At 40.6% G+C, this 19208-nt stretch overlaps 1 protein-coding gene across 1 annotated transcript in view; it reads left to right on the top strand.

Annotated features, from left to right (window-relative positions):
• The window catches only part of wdr5 (WD repeat domain 5), a 57420-nt gene extending 47657 nt beyond the window's left edge, over positions 1-9763 (top strand). Inside the window, exons 10-14 of the mRNA XM_069931997.1 lie at positions 4913-4988; positions 5625-5658; positions 6585-6659; positions 7682-7769; positions 9404-9763. Of these exons, the coding sequence (XP_069788098.1) occupies positions 4913-4988; positions 5625-5658; positions 6585-6659; positions 7682-7769; positions 9404-9504 (374 nt within the window). The 3' untranslated portion in view covers positions 9505-9763. The remainder of the gene's footprint in view (positions 1-4912; positions 4989-5624; positions 5659-6584; positions 6660-7681; positions 7770-9403) is intronic.
• The last annotated feature ends 9445 nt before the right edge of the window (positions 9764-19208 follow it).

Below are 19208 nucleotides of genomic sequence, written 5' to 3'. Positions count from 1 at the left end.
CTGAGGAAAGTATCCAGTCTAGGTGGAATACCCAGCTGAGTATTAAAACTCTGTTTTGACCAACTTACCAACATATTCATGGATACCTTCAAAGTCTCATTCCGACAGGGCATGGTACCCACCTGTTTTAAACTGCAGTCAATTGTGTCGGTGCCCAAGAAGAGTGAAATGATTGTTGACCAGTGGCACTTGCATCAATAGTGATGAAGTGTTTTGTAAGTCTGGTGTTGAAGCATATCAGCTCCTACCTGAGTGGTGACATGGATCCATTCCAATTCACCTATCATAGCAATAGGTCTAAAGCAGATGCCATCTCACTGGTTCTACACAAAGCCTGGAATACCTGGACAGCAAAGATGCATATATCAGGATGCTCTTTATCAACTACATTTTGGCATTTAACACCATCAAAACTGATCAGTAAACTCCCAAGACCTGGGATTCAATACCTGTGGGATTAATTTCCTCACCAATAGAGCATAATCAGTGAGGATTGGTAAGGACATCTCCTCCACGATCTCCATCAGTACCGGAACTGCGTTATTAGACCCCACTCTACTCACTTTACACCTCTGACTTGTGTTCAGAGTGACAACGACACCATCTAGAAATTCGCTGACGATACCATGATACTATGTTGTATAAAACGAGGGAATGAGTAGGCATTTAGGATGGAGATTGAAAATTTGGCTGAATGGTGCATGAACAATAACCTCGCACTCAATGTCACCAAAACCAAAGAGCTGATTGTTGACTTCAGGAGGGGAAAACTTGATATGTACGATTCAGTGATCAATGGGGTTTAAGTTTTTGGAAGTCACTATCTCGGAGGATCTTTCCTGGACTTAACGTGCCAATGGAGTTTGCAGAGCTATGGTATGACATCAAAAACCCTGGCAAATTTCTACAGATGTGTGGTGAAAAGTGTGCTGATGGGCTGCATCACAGTCTAGTGTGGGGATACCAATGCCCCGAGCATAAAGCCCTGCAAAAGATAGTGGGCACAGCCAGCACATCACAGGCAAATTCCTTCCCACCACTGAGGACATCTTTGGGGAGCTCTGCCGTTGGAGAAGAGGGTCCACACCACCCAGCATACACTCTGTTTTCGCTGCTCCCATCAGGAAAGAGGAATTAGTGCTGCAAGACTAGGACCCCGAGGTTCAGGAACAGCTGCTACCCCGCCACCATTAGACTCCTCAACACATTTGGCGTATCAGTTAACGCAATGCCTTTGCAGCGCCAGTGAGTGGGACCTGGGTTCGAATCCCACACTGTCTGTAAGGAGTTTGTGCATTCTCCCTGTGCTTGCATGGGCTTTCTCCAGGGGCTCTGGTTTCCTCCCACCATTCAAAATGTACCGTAGGTTAATTGGGTGTAAATTGAGAGGGATGGACACGTGGGCTGAAATGGCCTGTTACCTTATTGGATGCTAAATTTAAAATTTGAAAACATTTGAAATTTAAAAATGTAATTTAACGAACTCAATCAGCGACTCAGTTAAGGACTCTTACTTTTTTGCACTTTATTGTTTTTTTCCCTATCTATATTGCACCCTCAGTTGTTTACATTTGTTTACATGTGTACAAGGTGTAGTTTTTTTGTTGTTGTACTACTTATAAGTGGTAATTCTGCCTGAACTGTAGGATAAAGAATCTCAGGGTTGTATGTGATGTCATGTATGTACTCTGCCAATAAATCTGAAATCTATCTCACAACTTTACACTTCCTTATCTGTCTGTCATCCTACACCCCTCCCAGGTTCTGCAATTCTCTACAGGTGCCTGTCTTATCCCTCCCACCTTCGCTTTCTTGGACTGGACATCTCCCCTCTCCATGATCAGTGGAAGGGCTTTGACCTGAAACTTCAAATTCCTTTTTCACCCCCAGTGATGCTGCTCAAACTCTTACATTCATCCAGCAGGTTGGGTTTATTTTTGCTTCCTGAACCTCCTGTTTTAAGGATACCAAATACAAATGCATTGACCTCACCTTGCAGCTAAAATTCCTTGAATCTGGAACTATACTAATAAATCTCCTTTTCAGCTTTCACATTCTTCCTAAAGTGATGTCCAGAATTGGATGCAGGATGCTTGTTGTGAATTATTTTCCTTTTATATACCTCTATTTATCAAGTTTAAGATTCCATGTTCTTAATTTTTTTTTGCATTTTATTTATAATATAGTAGAAGCTGATTTTGGCCATTGAAACCAATGCTGCCCAATTAATCTACAGGGTAGAAGGAAACCAAAGCACCCTGGGAAAACCCACACAGGTCATGGGGAGCTTGTACAAACTCCTTTCAGATAGCACTGGATTCGAACTTGGGACACAGGCGCTGTAAGAGTGTGCTAACCATGCCACCGTTTGATAATCATCTGCTCAATATGTGCTGTCCCATTTAGTGCTCCAGATACTTGAATTCCCAGGTTTTCTTTGAAACTCTATTATTTAGTCTATTCTACCTCCTCCCATCCCTTCCAAAATGCATGATCTCACATTTTATGAAATCCCACCTATCTACCATGTGTCCCACCATACCACTTGCTGGCCTGTGTACTTTTGCAGTCGATTAATATTGTTGTCACCCCCTCCAAATTTGTATCATTTGCATATTTTGAAATTTTGCTCTGCAGCCAGGCTTTCAAACCAGCACACCCTTCCTTGATGAATGAGGAGGGACCTGGAGAATATGATGAAACAGATAAAATTAGTATTTGATACACATTGATTTCATTTTTCACGAGGGCCAGGTCAAACTCAAGAAATAGATTGTGGAAGTGAAAAGGAAAAATTAAATAATCAACATATTCTATCCTTGCACTACTTCTTTGTCCCTCCTGGGTCCCACTCTGTTACTTCCTACCCACTTATTGTTTCCACACTGATAAAAGATTATTGATTCCCTGATCTACCAATCTCATACACTTATTTTGCCAATCTTTTTATTGCCGATTTCCTTTGTGGTATTCAGCCTGGTTCTCAAAGTGGAAATGAAACATGTCCTGGGTAGCGTGGATCCTTGATTATTGCTGCTGCTGCTCCGACGACAGTGTTCCATGTATATTTTCCCGATGGTGGGGAGAGTTTTGCCTGTGATATACTGAGCTGTGTCTGCTACCTTTTGCAGAGCCTTCCGCTCAGAGGTATTGATGACCTGTACCAGGCCACAATGCCACCAGTCAGCACACTTTCCACTGCAATCTGTCAGATTCATCTGACAAGAATGATGCACCCACTTTTATTTCTTCATTATTTTTGGAAACTTTCTCTTCCAAGGAGACTGGTTCCCTTGTCCTTGCATCTATCCAACCTGTAACAACATCTCCTTCCATAACTTTTGTACGATTTTGGGTTTAATTCAGCCTGAGCTAGATGCAGCCTCTGCCCCCCTCCCATCCCCATCATCTTATTCCAAGCTTTTTCTCACAGATGATTGGTTCATTTGACATCTCTTTTTGCACACCAGAGCCAATGACACTTTCCTAGCATGGAAGTTATCCTGATCACATTTAGGAAATTCCTCCCTCTTAATTCCACATAGTTCAAGTTTTTCCCAGATGATACTTTAACTTTTTTATTAGATTCTTCTAATTTCTTTTTTAAGTCCTCTACTTCCATTTCTATGGCTGTTTCTCGTTCTTCCACCTTGTCCACTCTCTTTCCTATATCTGACATGACCATCTCTATTCTATTCATTTTTTCTTCTGCATTTTTAATTCTTCTTTTTATTTCACTAAATTCTTGTAATTGCCATTCTTTTACTGATTCCATATATTCTTTAAAAAAAAATATCCATTGTCTTGCCTTTCCCTTCTTCCATTTCTATATGTTCTTCTTCTTCCTCTGGGTTGGTCATCTGTTGTTTCCTTGTTTTCTTTTTACTCTCCTTTCTTGTTCTCTTTATTTTCTATGTTCTCTTCCTGTTATTGTGTTGTAGCTGTCATCCTCAGCTGTGGAGACCGACTCAGCTGGTCCCCCCTCCCGTCAGTGTTTTTTTTTTATGCGCGGTTGCGCACTTTTACTTGGCTCCGCGAGCCATTTTTGTAGTCCCGAGCTCGGGACTTCCACTGACCTGAGGGACCGGGCTTCTCTCTCCGCGGCGGGCCTCCTCGGACAGGTAAGGCCTTCACCTTCTTCTTCCGACGTTTTTTCTTCTTCTCTTCTTCCCATTGCTTTCGACTTTTCTTCGCTGCCATTTTCTTCCCACCTTTACTTTCACTTTGTTTTAATTTTTATCTTTGTGTTTTGTGTGTTTTTTTAAAACTTTTCCGGAGAGGGCTGGAGTTCCCTGACCGGCCACTACTCCATCACGTGACTCCTCCCCCCAGATGATACTTGATTAACTGAAGATCCCCTGCAAATTTGCTCCACTTTAACTAGTAATAGGATTATGCTCTTTTTACTTCTCAACTCTAATCATGTTCAAGTGGCACAGTTAGTGTAGTGGTTAGCACAGTACTGTTGCAGCACCATTGACCGGCATTTGAACCTGGTGCTGTCTGTAAGGAGTTTGTACATTCTCCTCCTGTCTGGGTGAGTTTCCTCTGGCTGCTCTGGTTTCCTCCCACCATTCAAAAACATTCTGGGATTATAGGCTAATTGGATGTAATTGGCGGTACGGGCTCGAGGGCTGAAAGGGTGCTGTCCTTGCCCTCAAAGGGCATCCTTCCTTTCCATTACTGTAGTGTCTACTGTAATCACTATTTCCATCATGCAGTAACCTTGCTCAAGCTAAAGAGGAGAGCTTGGAATCCTCTAGGTCTACAGGGGTGCGCACCAGACAGTCATCACCCAGGTTGACCTGATTACCACTGTGCAACTGCAAAATGTTTCTGTTTCAGTTCTCTCCAACACCTCTGGTTGGCTAGGACTATCTTAAGTCTGTACTAATGGTGTTTCTTTCAACAGATGATGATAATCCTCCTGTATCTTTTGTGAAATTCTCCCCCAATGGGAAATACATATTGGCAGCCACACTCGACAAGTAAGGAAACTCTATCAAGGCACTCATTCAATAATCGCAGCCAAAGAATCTCCTGAAGCTCCAATGTATTTTGACGGAAAATTCTACTTGCTAGGGTATAGGAAAGTCATTTTCCAATGCTACTGTACTCTTCCTACAATTGGGAACCATTTCCTCAGATTACCAGGCATTCTGACCTCTTCATTGAGAGGATAGGAGAACTGACGCAGTACAAGAATGAGTCAAAATGGCTTATGCCATCTTGCTGCATGTTTACCCACTATCTGGCTGTTACCAAGCTAGATCACTTGCTTGAATTACAGCAGTAAGCAATTTGACACAATTAAAGGGGCCATTGACCCAAGTGGAATTGACCTTCCAGTCCACTTGTGGTCTTGGTCGTTAGCACTATAAAAGAAAGGGTAGTTGTTCTTTCTGAAGGAGACTGTAATCTGAGCTGGCTGGCCTATGGTAGGAGCTATTCTGGGCTGGGCTTTAGCATGACTTGAGCTGTGGGAAAACAATTCTCTGATCCATTGGAGCTAATAACTTGGGTGGAAGTTCAAGGGTGAATGGTAGTGACCTGGAATTTGTGGGGCATGGGGCCTATTGTATCATCTTCAGTTTAATTTTCTCAAATAAATGTTTGTTTTCCAGCACTCTGAAGCTTTGGGATTACAGTAAAGGAAAGGTACATATTTGACTTTGGATTTGTTGACTACTCCCATGTAAATGGGCTCTGCAGTGGGGACACTTGCCCCATTGAGACTAACACATTGTATGCAGGTTCTTTGGGCACTGAATTTTGCAGGTCCTCAGGTTCTGTGGGCACATTCACAAGGGTATGGATTGCAGTGGCGCTGACTACCACAAGGATAAAGATCCCACAAAAACTGACACAGTGGGGTATGGCTTCACAGACATTGAACCTCACTGGAGCCTGTGGACATTACGATTAGTTAACTCTAGATACTGAACCCCTCTTTTCTAGAAGGAGTTCTGCATCTGGGATTGGAATTTAAGAAAGAAAGCAGGGAAATCTATTTTTTTTTAATTGAGATTTTGCTGTCAAAGTATTAGAAGCAGATATGTTTGTCACTTTAAAAAGAGAATTTTGACAGAAAAATAATCAATTGTAGGGCTATGCGGAAAAGTTAGGATGAAAGCAATAGTAGAATCGTTTCTGAAAGATCTATAACCAAGGTGAGGAGGAAGACCTGCTATTCTAGAGATAGTTAACATTCAGACCACAAGGAGGAGCCACTGCCTATATGTTTTTTAAAAAAATGTCCATGTTTATCTGCTCCACCATGTTCCCATCTTGAGACTCAGGCTGTAGGATCTTTCATTGTTGAAAAAGCATTTGAGAATCTACTGATATTCTGCAATGAAAAAAACATTTGGGTAGCTCCTGGTACTCTGCAATGCCTTGGACTCCAGTGTAACTAGATTGCAGGAGTCTCTCATTGAAACATTTGCTACTGGAATATTTTGTCATTTTTTTTAAAAAAAAGTAACTTTGTATGCCTTTTTGAATTGTGTTTTGCTGTGTTTGCTGATTGTGTATGTGCAAATCTTGAGCCAAAATGAGATGATTGTACTCGTGTTGCATTACAGTGTCTAAAGACCTACACAACGCATAAGAATGAGAAGTACTGCATATTTGCCAACTTTTCTGTTACTGGTGGGAAGGTAAGATGAGCTGTTTGCCTTTGGTTACAGGACTGCGGCAGAATGATTCCATCATTGTATCACTTTTATTTCAAGACCATTGTATTACTGTTGCCTTTAATTGCAGGATGATCGTGGAATGCCCATCCACCTTCACCCAGCTTTTATCACAGGACTGAAGAATAATCAGTTCTCCCTTTCGAATTTTTATCATGTAATTGTGATAAACAAAAATGCTGATGAAAGGTCATCGAACTAGATTAATTAATTGTTTTAATGTCCACTGTGACTGCCTGACTTCATGGGTGTTCTGAGCATTATTTTAAAAGTAAATTTTGTATGAGGCTTCTCATCAGCTAGCTTTCGTTCCAAGACTTGAGCATAATGGTCTCCCCTTGTACAACTTTTATGGCAGGGCAGTTGCCTGGCTTTTGTGATTGGGGTTGTAGTTCCCTGTTTACCTTTCCTCTTAAGCTTTTAGCTGGAAGCTTGGAGGTTCTTTCTGCAAGACACCAGATGAGCAGAGTTGGTGAGCTGCCGAACCAGGCAATGCACTTGGGTCTGAAACCAATAGTTTCAAACCAGGATGTCTCGGTGAGGTGATCACTGGATAGCAACACAAGGCAGGAGCTTTGAGAGCAGTGTAGTTTAGCCTGTTCTAACAGTGTACAAGTTGGCAATGGCACTGGGACTTCCCATCAGTGTGAGTTTGAAAATGTCCAGGAGGTGGAGAGAGTTCATTTCTCATTTTAATCATCTTCATAAAATGGTGAATTAATGAGGAAGTTATAAGTTAGTGGGCAAGAGTTGAGAATGTGAAACTTCTACCCTATGGAGTAGCTGAAGTGAATAAGAAATTAAATTAAGGGGAAGTGGAATTTGGAGTTAGGAATGAAAGGAGATATAAATAAAAAGCATGAAATAAAGTACAAGATGGTTCTTGTGGAATAAACAGACATGTTGGGGGCTAATAGTTTGTCCCCTAGCCATTTCTGTTTTTAAAAAAAAAATTCAATGAATAATGTTTGTTTTCCTTTTTGAAGTGGATTGTTTCAGGATCTGAGGATGATTTTGTTTATATCTGGAATCTCCAGACAAAGGAGATAGTGCAGAAGTTACAGGGACACACAGGTGAGCATTTTGGAATTTTTTCCATGCAGAGTGCTTGTGGGAAGAGATGTGTCAAGGCTTCACCATGCACACTCCCTTGTTCTATGAAGCATTTTGAGTTGCAGACAGGATATTATTTACAGTGTAAGCATGTGCACACATGTGTGTTTAATGCCATTCCTCCTGGTTCTGGCCTCTACTTTGCTACATCCTCCTCCTTAAGCAATAAAGAGATTACTTGCACAAAACAATACTATATTCTCATAACATTACTCTTTTTAGTCTCAACTTATTTAAGTGAACTGGTCTTGTGTCCTTCCCAAACTCAATATATTCTCACTATTCCATATGGGAAAGCAGTTCTAATGTAAATTTCTCCCATTTTATTCCAGTCCTGTAAAAGATAACATTCCATTTGTTTTAACTATCAAGTGAAGAGCCCCTACTGTATGGGATTGTTCTTTGTTTTTTTTTTTGGTTATTGTTTTCGTCCTCCATTCCAAATATGTCGGCATTTGGGCAATCTTCTGAACTAGGTATCTGGGTCTAACTGAAAAGGCAATATGCTGTCCTTCCCCTCCCCATTACCTCTTAGCATTCTACTTATCTGATCATTACTTTCACTGTTTTAAACCATTGACATCCCTCGACAAATTTCTGTTCCCAATTTGATGTCCCATGTTCTCTGTAAATTACTTGGTTAAAGGAATAAAGACAAACCCCCCCCCCCAAATAGAACCTTTGAGGTTGCATCACGAGTCACAATCTTCTGAGATGTAGGGAAGAGAAGAGGACTCCCATTGTGAAAGTGACTGACAGAAAACATGTCAGACTATCTAATGGTGGAGTGAAGAAGAATTTTAAAAAGTGTGCTTTAAAATCTGAAGTTTTGTTGAATTTTTCTGATAGTTTTCCCTGCAGATTTCTTTAAAATCCTTTGTGTCTAGCTAGAATGCTTTGAGACAACTCAATAATGTAATAAGAGTGACAGTGAGTGAGATAAGTATATTCCTGAAGTTCAGCAGTTGTATTTCCTAGTGGCCACCCATTTCAATTCCCCTGCTGACATATTTGTCCATGATCTCGTGCACTGCTGAGACTACCTTCAAATTGGAGGAAAAACATCTCATCTTCCGTCTGGGCACCCTCCAACTGGATGGCATTAACGTCGACTTCTATGGTTTCCGTTTCAACACCCCTCCCCGCCAACTACTTTTTCCCCCCTGTTTCTTTTCCCCCAGCTCTGTGTGTGTGTGTGTCTCTCTCTCTCCCCTCCCATTTTCCCTCTTCTTTTCACAGAAGCAAAATTAATTCTCACCTCTCCTCTTATTATATCCCATTAACACGTTTTGTTGTCCTGGTTTCCTCCTCGTCTCAGTCTTCAGTCTTTATTATCACACCTTCCTGTTTTTTTTTTTAGCTTATACCTTGAAGAAAGGCTCAAGCCTGAAATCTTCCTATGAATGCTTAGTTCCTCCAGAATTTCTGTGTGTTTTCAGCATTTGAATGTCCATTCTCTTTTGACTGATGTTGCTTTAAACTTAGAATGCTTATGTTTTTTTTTCTGGAAAGCAATGTTCCTTCTCCGCCCAGTCTGCCATCTCCCCATTATCCTGCTCCTGGGGCATGTCTAATCACTTTTTCCTCTGTTGCAGATGTTGTGATCTCCACAGCCTGTCATCCAACAGAAAATATCATTGCATCAGCAGCATTGGAGAATGACAAGACGATCAAATTGTGGAGAAGTGACAGTTAGACCATCTTTACTACCAGGAGAACTGTTCCCCGCCTGTCTGCCTGACATGAAGACAGGCCACTTGTGCTCCTGATGTCTGAGACTGTGCAGTCCATGCTCGAACTAGTGACACAGAATGTCAGATCCTCTGGGAGCATCGGAACAAATTCCATTTTTATTGTGGATTCATAACACTTCATTATTGTATGTTTAAAATACACTCCCCTACAGAAGTCCATTCTCTCAAACTCCCCTGACTAAAGATTTTCTTGTGACCAAATCACTTGTGACTTTATCCCATCGCCATTCTTGTGAAGGTTTTCTTTTACTTAGTGGGTTTAGTTGGTAGTGGAATGTTTTTTATAAAGTTGGTGTTGATTGTTGGCTGTTTTTTAATATTAGCCAGCCAACCCTTTTTTGTCTTTTAAATTCCTCTTCTTATGTGTCTCTTGGTATTTGATTGCCATCACTCTTGCCCTTGTCTTCCTCAATCCCTCTTCCTTGCCTCAAGTGTTGGTATGGCCTTGACCCTGAGTAATGTACCAGTTCTAACAAACGGTTACTGCCTCTGTCCTGGGAACCTTGGAGAGTTGTTGCCTCAGGATGATTGCCATAGTTTTCCTTCGGAATAAGATAGTGATTTGGATTGGTAAATACACTTTCCCCATATAGAATGCTCCCAACAGTATTACAACATTAATGGCAGTTCTCCTAGGCATGGACAGTGTTGGGATCTGTGTTGGGATTGGTCCCACATGATGGACTCCATTGGGGTTCCTAATTACTCCTCCTTGTAGGTTCTGACTGAAACCATTCTGCCAAGAGAGAGATTTTGGTATCATTCTTCACCCAACTCCCTTGCACAGTATTGATAGTCACCTGCAGGGCTCTCTGTGCTGGTTGCCAGAAAGAGCCAAGTTATGAGTTGCTCACATGTATGACAACTGCAGGATTCAAAGTAATGTGGTTCCTTGTAACTTTGGGTGTGCTCATGTTTCCTTCCATTCACCTGTTTTCTTTGTAATCAGACTCACAGGGCAAGAGCAGACTTTAATTGGGGCTATTTATGTTGATCCAGGGATCTGACTTGGCACTGGTAGTTCTGACCAGAATTTTAGTTCTGAAATATTTGGGAATAATTGTGATTTGATATCTGTAGCCCCAGACCCAAACCAGAATAAAAAAAAGTTTTCTAAGCAAGCATTCCTGAATGTATGCTTGAATGAGAAACCAATAACTCATTTTACCATCAGAAGATTAGTATTCTGAATCTGGCTGATTTTGAGGGGGTGGATGTAGATACACATCTCATTTTGGGGCTGTGGCACAACAGGCTTCAGGCTTGTGGCAGCTGAGGTCCATAATGCCATTTTGCGAAAGAAGGGAATTTAAACCATCCAGTGTTCCTGCTACAAAGAAGAGCCTTTACAGAATTTGCACGGGACTGCATAGATATAACTGCCTGGACACAGACCAGGAGCTATTTGAACAAAGCAAGATGGTAGGGTGAAATTTGTCGAATCCTCCAAATTGAGAATTGAGGGAGTTTGAAGTAGGGAGATGTTGAGAGTAAAGTGAAGATGAAAGGGTTGTGTGGAAATTGGAGCACACATTTCTCTCCCCAGATTTTCCTCGGATCTCTAGTGCAACATTCTGGTCAAAGTTTGTACAGGGCCTTGTGATTTTGTGGAGCCAGTAACTTTTAATATTTTAGTTTGAGTTGACAGAACTATACAGTATAATACGTAGACACTGTGGAACACTTCCCATTACCTAGTAGTGGTGCTCTCCCCTGGAGTATTGGAGTCAAGACCTTCCAGCTCTTGGGTTTTGGTGCAACTTCCTGTTAAGACAAGAGGTTTGAACATAAAACTTGTGTTTGCATTGTTTTAGCCAAAGTGGCAATGATACTTCAACTGGAGGAAACACTTGAGTTGTGATCTACTGTAAAGTACTTTAATTCCAGTAGTTCCTTCACATCATTATCTAAGATCATTTTGACCGCACAGGTACTTCGTACTAGGTGCAGAAGTGGGACATGGAAATCTCATGGCACTGCTGCAATGTGCATTGGTATAGGTCTCTCATTTGGGCATGTGATTAGTGAATGCAGCTGCCCCTATATTTGCCGTGGATCAAATTGGGAGCAAGGCGATCTGCAGCACAGGTGAAAAGTATTGACAGGTACAGAGCAGCAGTTGGAATGAACAGTAAAATTGATGTACAAGTTCCACAGGCACTGAGTCATTGGGATATGGTATTCCAGAGTCAGGATCAGATTTATTGGCATGAACAGGGGTGTTATGAAATTTGTTATTTTGAAGTAGCAGTGTTGTGCATTACAAGGGTAAAATTGCAATCCTGTCAATACAGGATTTGGGGAAAAAAAGTGCTAAAAAGAAAAACAACACGAGGTAGTGTCCATAGATTGATTGTCAGTTCAGAAATCTGATAGTGGAGTGGAAGAAGTTTTTTGTAATGTTGAGTGTGTGCCTTCAGGCTCCTGTACCTCTTCTCTAATGATAGTAATGAGAAAAGGGTGGTTAGGGTCCTTGATAGAAGCTGCTTTCTCCTGCCTCTTAAAGATATCCTTAATGGAGTAATGATTAATGGCCATGTTGGCACTTGCCGAGTTTTCAGCCTTCTGTGCTCTTTTCCTGTCCTGTGCATTGGCACTTCCATATCATACAGTAATGCAACCAGTCAAGAGGGCTCTCCATGTTGTACCTGGGCATTGATTCACTGCAGTAAAGGTTCAGAGAGCTTTGGCTCACTGGGCTTTGGTTTATCACGAAACCCATAGATTCTACCTGTGCTCTATCACTGGGATACAACTTCCAAGGATGTGTGACGTTCTCTTTTAGCATTGTTTTTGTGTAAATGTGCACAAGAAATGTGATCGGGACATTTGGCTGTGAGTGTGTTGTAAGATCATTCATAACTTTGCATGTTGTTAAGTAACTAGTTCATGATCAGAAGCTGGAATCAAAGCATTCTACAATCCTGGTCTAAACGTACCAAGTTTGATTGGCATGACGGATGAACATGACTTCAAGTGGCAAAATGAGTTGCTGGAGTTATTGAGCTCATAGAATGTAGATGACAAAGACCATTCATTTCAGCCCAAAGATGATCTAAGAACAATGGACAAGGCTCAACCATCTTCAGCTCTCTCATAGATTGTGAAATTTGATCACAAATTCCCTTATTTCTATTAATTCAGGTTGACTAATAGTGGGAGGTTCTGTCTTGTCAAGACAAAGAACATTTGCTTCTACCATCATCAGACCAAAGCTTTTCAAATAATGGAATCTATCCTGAATGCTGGGTGGCTCACCACTCGATTCTGCACAAAGAAGTGAGGTTAATGGGGAAGGGAGGTAGGTGCAAGCAGGTTTTCCCACAACCCCCCCCCCCCTTCCAAATGGGGAAATTTCTGCGAAAGGATCTTTCCCCTCCCAACTGGTTTCTTCCCAGTGGAATGCCTCGCTGAGAGGCCCTTCTCTTCCCCCACCCCCACCGTCTTCAGGTTCCAGAGTCTCACTACCGAACTTGACTCCCAAATTTCTCTGATGCAGGACTGGTTAAGGGGGGGGGGGGGGGGGGTCTCCGACGAGCAGATGCACTTCCTCTGTCGGTTTGGAAGGTTTCGGCGCTTGCCTCCACGTGGCTGTCATTTGGCGGGGAAATGTTTCTTTCAACTCCAGCAACCGCCAATCTTGTGGGGCTCAACGAAGGTCTGGTTTAACCTGCTTGGTTAAACTTTGAGGAAGGGCTCGGTCTTTACCTCCGAGAGGCGCTGCCAGACCTGCTGAGTTCCTCCGGTGATCACAGCTTCTGCAAACTTTAGTGTTTCACTCAACCTGCCTGGGCACCTGCGCTTCACTCTCGATGGCCGTTCTCGGCTTCTGCCAGGCGGGCGCCTACCCGTTCTACGTGCTCTGCTGCCTCCTAGTCACCTACCTCCTGAACCAGCTTGATCGCTATGATCTCGCCATCGTCATTCAGCCTCTGGCACAGGAGCTCGAGTTTGGGGACAAAAGTTGTGTCCCGGTCGGGAGTGCGGAAGGGAACAGAACGCCGTGCCGTCATGCCAGTTCGCAGGAGAGGTGAGAACTGCGGGAGAGGGACGGGGCGATCAACTTGGTGCCGCTGACTTGAAGTCTGAATTCTCTCTTTTGCTCTGGAGTTGTCGCCGTTCTGCTGAATGTTCAGGCATTCTCTGAGCCAGGGAATGGGGGAGAAGGGGTTGGCCAAAGTTGAATGAAGTCAAGAGAACGGACGATTTGGGAATGCGCTGGTGAATAGAGTTGAAGAATGGGCAATATTGAGGAAAGACCATCGCTGAACACTACTTTAAAGCCACTTAACAATGACATTTAAAATATGAGGGGGGTGGACAGAATAAATGCAGGTCGGCTTGCACTGAGGGGAGGTGAGAGACAAACCGAGGATGTGGGTTAAGGGGTGAATAGAGAAAGGTTTAGGGGGAACTTTCTTCTTCATACAGAGAATGGTGAGTGTGGAGTAGCCTCAGTTTAAGAAACACTTGGACAGGTACATGGCTGGGAAGGCTCGGGACTGGGTGCAGGTCAGCGGGACGAGCCAGAACAATAGTTCGGCACGGACTAGAAGGGCCTGCTTTCTAAGCTGTCATGTTCTATGATTCGATGCATCCTGAGCACCGCACCCAAGGGAAATAGCCTCAAGATTCAGGGGAGTAGATTTAAGTCATACATTGGGGTGGAACTGCTTCTCCCAGAGGGTAGTAAATGTGTGGAACTTTCTGTCCAAGGAAGCAATCGCTCCTGCCTCATTCAATGTATTGAGGATACAGATTTTTGAATAGCAGAGGAATTAAGGGTTTCGAGGAACAGGTGAATAAACTGAGTTGAGTTCACGGTCGTTTACGCTATGATCTTATTGAATGGCAGAGCAGCGTCTTCCTGCTCCAATTATGGGCTCAGGGGAGAATTAATTGGGGAGGGGGCTGTACAGTGCATTAGGTTGCATTAGGCATTGTGATGGGAAAGATGCGCTGGGACTGAAATGGCAATTCCATTCCCAATTCTTGGAATAAAGGGGAGCAGTCACAAAATATTAGGGTCTCAGCGCCAAGGGCCTCCCTCAGCATTCTAAATATTTTGGAAAGGTCCGAAGGAGGAATGGGGGGAGGGGTCACAGAAGAGCAAGGACCGTTCACGCGAGGCAGGAATGTGGTGCAGGAAAAGAATGGAGGAATTCTGCAGGTCAGGAGCATCCAGGGAGGGAAAGGTCGAAACTCGGCTTCAGAGCAAATGTTGGTGGTGTCAGTCACTAAATCTTGGAGGTCACAGGTGCTATTCACCTCTTTAAAACGTTAGCAGCTGCCCTCGTGTTTCTTTTTTTAATTTAAAAAAAAAATTTCACACTGTGAGCCATATCAACCAAAATATGTACAAACGTTTCTCATTAAATTTACACAGTGGCATTTTCTCCCTTTTTTTCTCCTTTCCCTCCCTCCCCTCTTCCCACCCTCCTCCAAAACCCATAAACATTCAACATATTCAATACAGTAAAACCATAAAACAATATCTTCACACAAAGGAAAGCAAACAAGAAAAATGGCCATCTATTTGTTACACACTGAATCTAGTTATTTTGTCCTCATCATTTTCATTTTATATGATGGAGGTCCTAGGCAAGCTCTCTCCATGTCTCTCCAAGTCATGCTCCATGTCCAGCCCCCAAATCTATTCAAACAATGTGACCTTATCTTTTAAATTATGTTATTTTTTCCAATGGAATACATTTATTCAATTCCATGTACCATTGCTGTATAAATGTATACTGTATTCCATTTTCCAAGTTAACATTATACATTTTTTTTGCTACGGCTAGGGCTATCATAATGAATTTTTTGTGCTTTATCCAATTTGACGCCTAATTCTTTACTTCTTATGTTACTTAAAAGAAAGACCTCTGGATTTTTTGGTATGTTATTTTTTGTAAATTTCTTTAATATCTGATTTAGTTCTTCCCAAAACGTATTCACTTTCGTACTTGCCCAAATTGCATGTACTGTTGTTCCCATTTCCTTCTTACAGCGAAAGCATCTATCCAATTAATGTTGAATCCCATTATTTTAATTTTTGAGGAGTGATATATACTAATCTGCTAAAGTAGGGACCCATTTGACTTTTGCATTATGAATACTGGCTTTTCTCATTCAGCTTTCATCTGCCCATCTTATCTTCCCTAACCAACATATGGAGGATGTTATAGTCTTCCATTAGGCAAGCTAAACAATGGAGTTGCTTAACTTGTGATCATAGTTGCTAAATTAAGGATAAAATTCCAAACTAGAGTTTTAAAAAAAAATTCTTTTAGCTCTTCAGCAATTTAAAATTTTCACAAAGAAAGTGAGAAGGTTGGATGTGTACATGGAAGTGAGGGGGTTGGAGGGTTATTGGCAGTGAGTGGGTAGTTTGAGCTAGTGGAGTTGTTCTAGTGAACCGGTGCAGACTCGAAAGGCCGACATGGCCTGTTTCCGCTCCGTAAATGGTTATATGGTTATATGTACCCTGTGTAACCATTATACTGTATCATGCATAACCTTGTGTTTATTGTATTCTTCATAGTTCCAAAACATAACTTTTCCCATACTTCATTTTTTATCTTTATGTTTAAATCCTTTTCCCACTTCTGTTTAGGTTTATAGTTTAGTTCATAATTTTCCTGATCTTGCAGCTTAATGTACATATTTGTTATAAATCTTTTAATTATCATTGTGACTGTAATCACATATTCAAAGCTGCTTCCTTCAGGTAATCTCGGTCTGTTTCCCAATTTATCCTTTGAATAAGCTTTCAATTGATGATATGCAAACATTGTACCATGAGTTATTCCATATTTGTACTTCAACTGTTCAAATGTTAATAAATTATTTCCCAAAAAACAATTTTTTATTCTTTTGATTCCTTTTCTCTCCCATTCCCTAAAGGAAAGGTTATCTTTTGTAAAAGGGGATTAGTGGATTTTGCGTCAATAATTGTTTTGGTATTTGATAATTCGTTCTTTTCCTTTCTAAGTGGATCTTCTTCCATGTATTAAGTAAATGATGAAGTACTGGTGAGCTTTTATATTGCACCAACTTTTCATCCCACTTCTAAAGTATATGTTCTGGTACCTTCTCCCCTATTTTATCTAGTTCTACCTTAATCCAGTCTGGTAAAAATCTGATAAATACCTTAATTGTGCGGGTCTATAATAATTTCTAAAGTTTGGTAACTGCAAACCACCTTGGTTATACCTCTCTGTTAATTTATCTAACGCTACCTTCGGTTTCGTCCCTTACCACACGAATTTCCTTATTATTCTCTTTAGTTCATTTAAAAAAAATTCTGTTAAGGGAATTGGTAACGTTTGAAATAAATAATGTATCCTTGGGAACACGTTCATTTTAAGCGGTAATTCTTTCCAATGTTCTAAGTCTTCCTGCAATTTCTTTATTAGTGGCTGATAATTTAGTTTGTACAAGTGGCTTAAGTTATTATCTAACCTGATCCCTAGGTATCGGATTGCTTGTGCTTGCCATTTAAATGGTGATTCTTTTTTAAATTCTGTATAATCCACGTTACTCATTGGCATCACTTCACTTTTATTTGTGTTGATCTTGTACCCTGATATTTCTCCATACTCCTTCAATTTCTTATGTAATTCTTTTATTGATATTTCTTGTTCTGTTAAGTATACTATGATGTCATCTGCAAATAAGCTGATTTTATACTCCTCCTTTATTTTTATCCCTTTTTTATTTTCTATTCTTATCAGTTCTGCCAATGGTTCTATTGCTAAGGCGAACAATGAGGGGAATAATGGACATCCCTGTCTTGTTGACCTACTTAATTTAAATTGATTCAATACATATCCATTTATTGCTACCTTTGCCAACGGTCCATTATACAATGCTTTAATCCAATTTATATATTTTTTCTGGTAGATTGAACTTCTGTGATACTTTAAATAAGTAGTTCCACTCTACTCTGTCAAAGGGTTTTTCTGCGTCTTAAGCAACAGCTACTGTTGGTTTCTTATTTCCTTGAACTGCATGAATTAGATTAGTAAATTTACAGACATTATCTGCTGTTCGTCTTTTCTTAATAAATCCAGTCTGATCTTGTTTTACTATTTTTGGTACACAATTGGCCAATCTGTTTGCTAATAATTTCATTATTATCTTCTAATCTGAGTTAAGTAGAGATATTGGTCTATATGATGCTGGTGTTAATGGATCCTTCCCCATCTTTGGTATTACTGTAATTATTGCTCTCTTACATGAATCTAGCAAGTTTTGAGTTTCTTCTACTTGGTTCATTACTTCCAGGAGAGGAGGAATTAATAACTCTTTAAATGTTTTATAAAATTCTATTGGAAATCCATCCACTCCTGGTGTTTTATTGTTCGGCAGCTTTTTTAATATATCCTGTACTTCCTCGATTTCAAATGGTTTTATTAGTTTGTTTTGTTCCTCTTCTTGCAATTTCGGCAGTTCAATTTTAGCTAAAAATTCCTCTATTTTATCATCTTTCCCCTCGTTCTCAGATTGGTATAATTGTTCATAAAATTCCTTCAAGTTTTCATTAATCTCTATTGGATTATATGTAATTTGTTTGTCCTTTTTCCTTGATGCCAAGACAGTTCTTTTAGCTTGTTCTGTTTTAAGTTGCCAGGCTAATATTTTATGTGTTTTTTCTCCCAGTTCGTAATACTTTTGCTTTGTTTTCATTATGTTCTTCTTCACCTTGTACCTTTGTAATGTTTCGTATTTAATTTTTTTTGTCCGCCAATTCTTTCCTTTTCGTTATATCATCCCTTTTTACTAGTTCCTTTTCTGTACTTACTATCTCCCTTTCCAACTGCTCTATTTCCCGATAGTGGTCCTTTTTCATCTTAGTAACATAACTTATTATCTGCCCTCTAATGAAGGCTTTCATTGCATCCCATAATATATATTTGTCTTTCACTGATTCTGTTTATTTCAAAATATGTTTTAATTTGGTGTTCAATAAACTCTCTAAATTCCTGCCTTTTAAGTAGCATGGAATTTAACCTCCATCTATATGTTCTTGGTGGGATGTCCTCCAGTTCTATTGCTAATAACAAGGTTGAATGATCAGATAGTAATCTAGCTTTATACTCAGTTTTCCTAACTCTCCCTTGAATATGGGCTGACAACAAAAACATATCAATCCTTGAGTATGTTTTGTGCCTACTCGAATAATATGAATATTCCTTCTCTCTTGGGTGTTGCCTTCTCCATATATCCATAAGTTTCATTTCCTGCATTGATTTAACCATAAATTTGGCTACTTTATTCTTTTTGTTTGTCTTTTGTCCAGTTTTATCCAACATTGGAACCAAATTAAGGTTAAAATCCCCTCCTATCAATATATTCCCCTGCGTTACTACAATCTTCAAAAAAATATCCTGCATAAACGTTTGATCCACCTTGTTAGGTGCATATATATTGAGTAAATTCCAAAATTCTGAGTATATTTGACACTTTATCGTTACATACCTCCCTGCTGGATCTATTATTTCCTCCTCTAGTTTGATTGGTACATTTTTGTTAACTAATATGGCTACACCTCTGGCTTTTGAATTATATGATGCTGCCGCTACGTGTCCTACCCAGTCTCTCTTTAATCTGTTATGTTCCACTTCAGTTAGATGTGTTTACTGCA

Source organism: Narcine bancroftii, chromosome 1 (assembly GCF_036971445.1).
Source record: "Narcine bancroftii isolate sNarBan1 chromosome 1, sNarBan1.hap1, whole genome shotgun sequence".
NCBI lineage: Eukaryota > Metazoa > Chordata > Chondrichthyes > Torpediniformes > Narcinidae > Narcine > Narcine bancroftii.
This window is presented reverse-complemented; position numbering and strand designations above follow the sequence as displayed.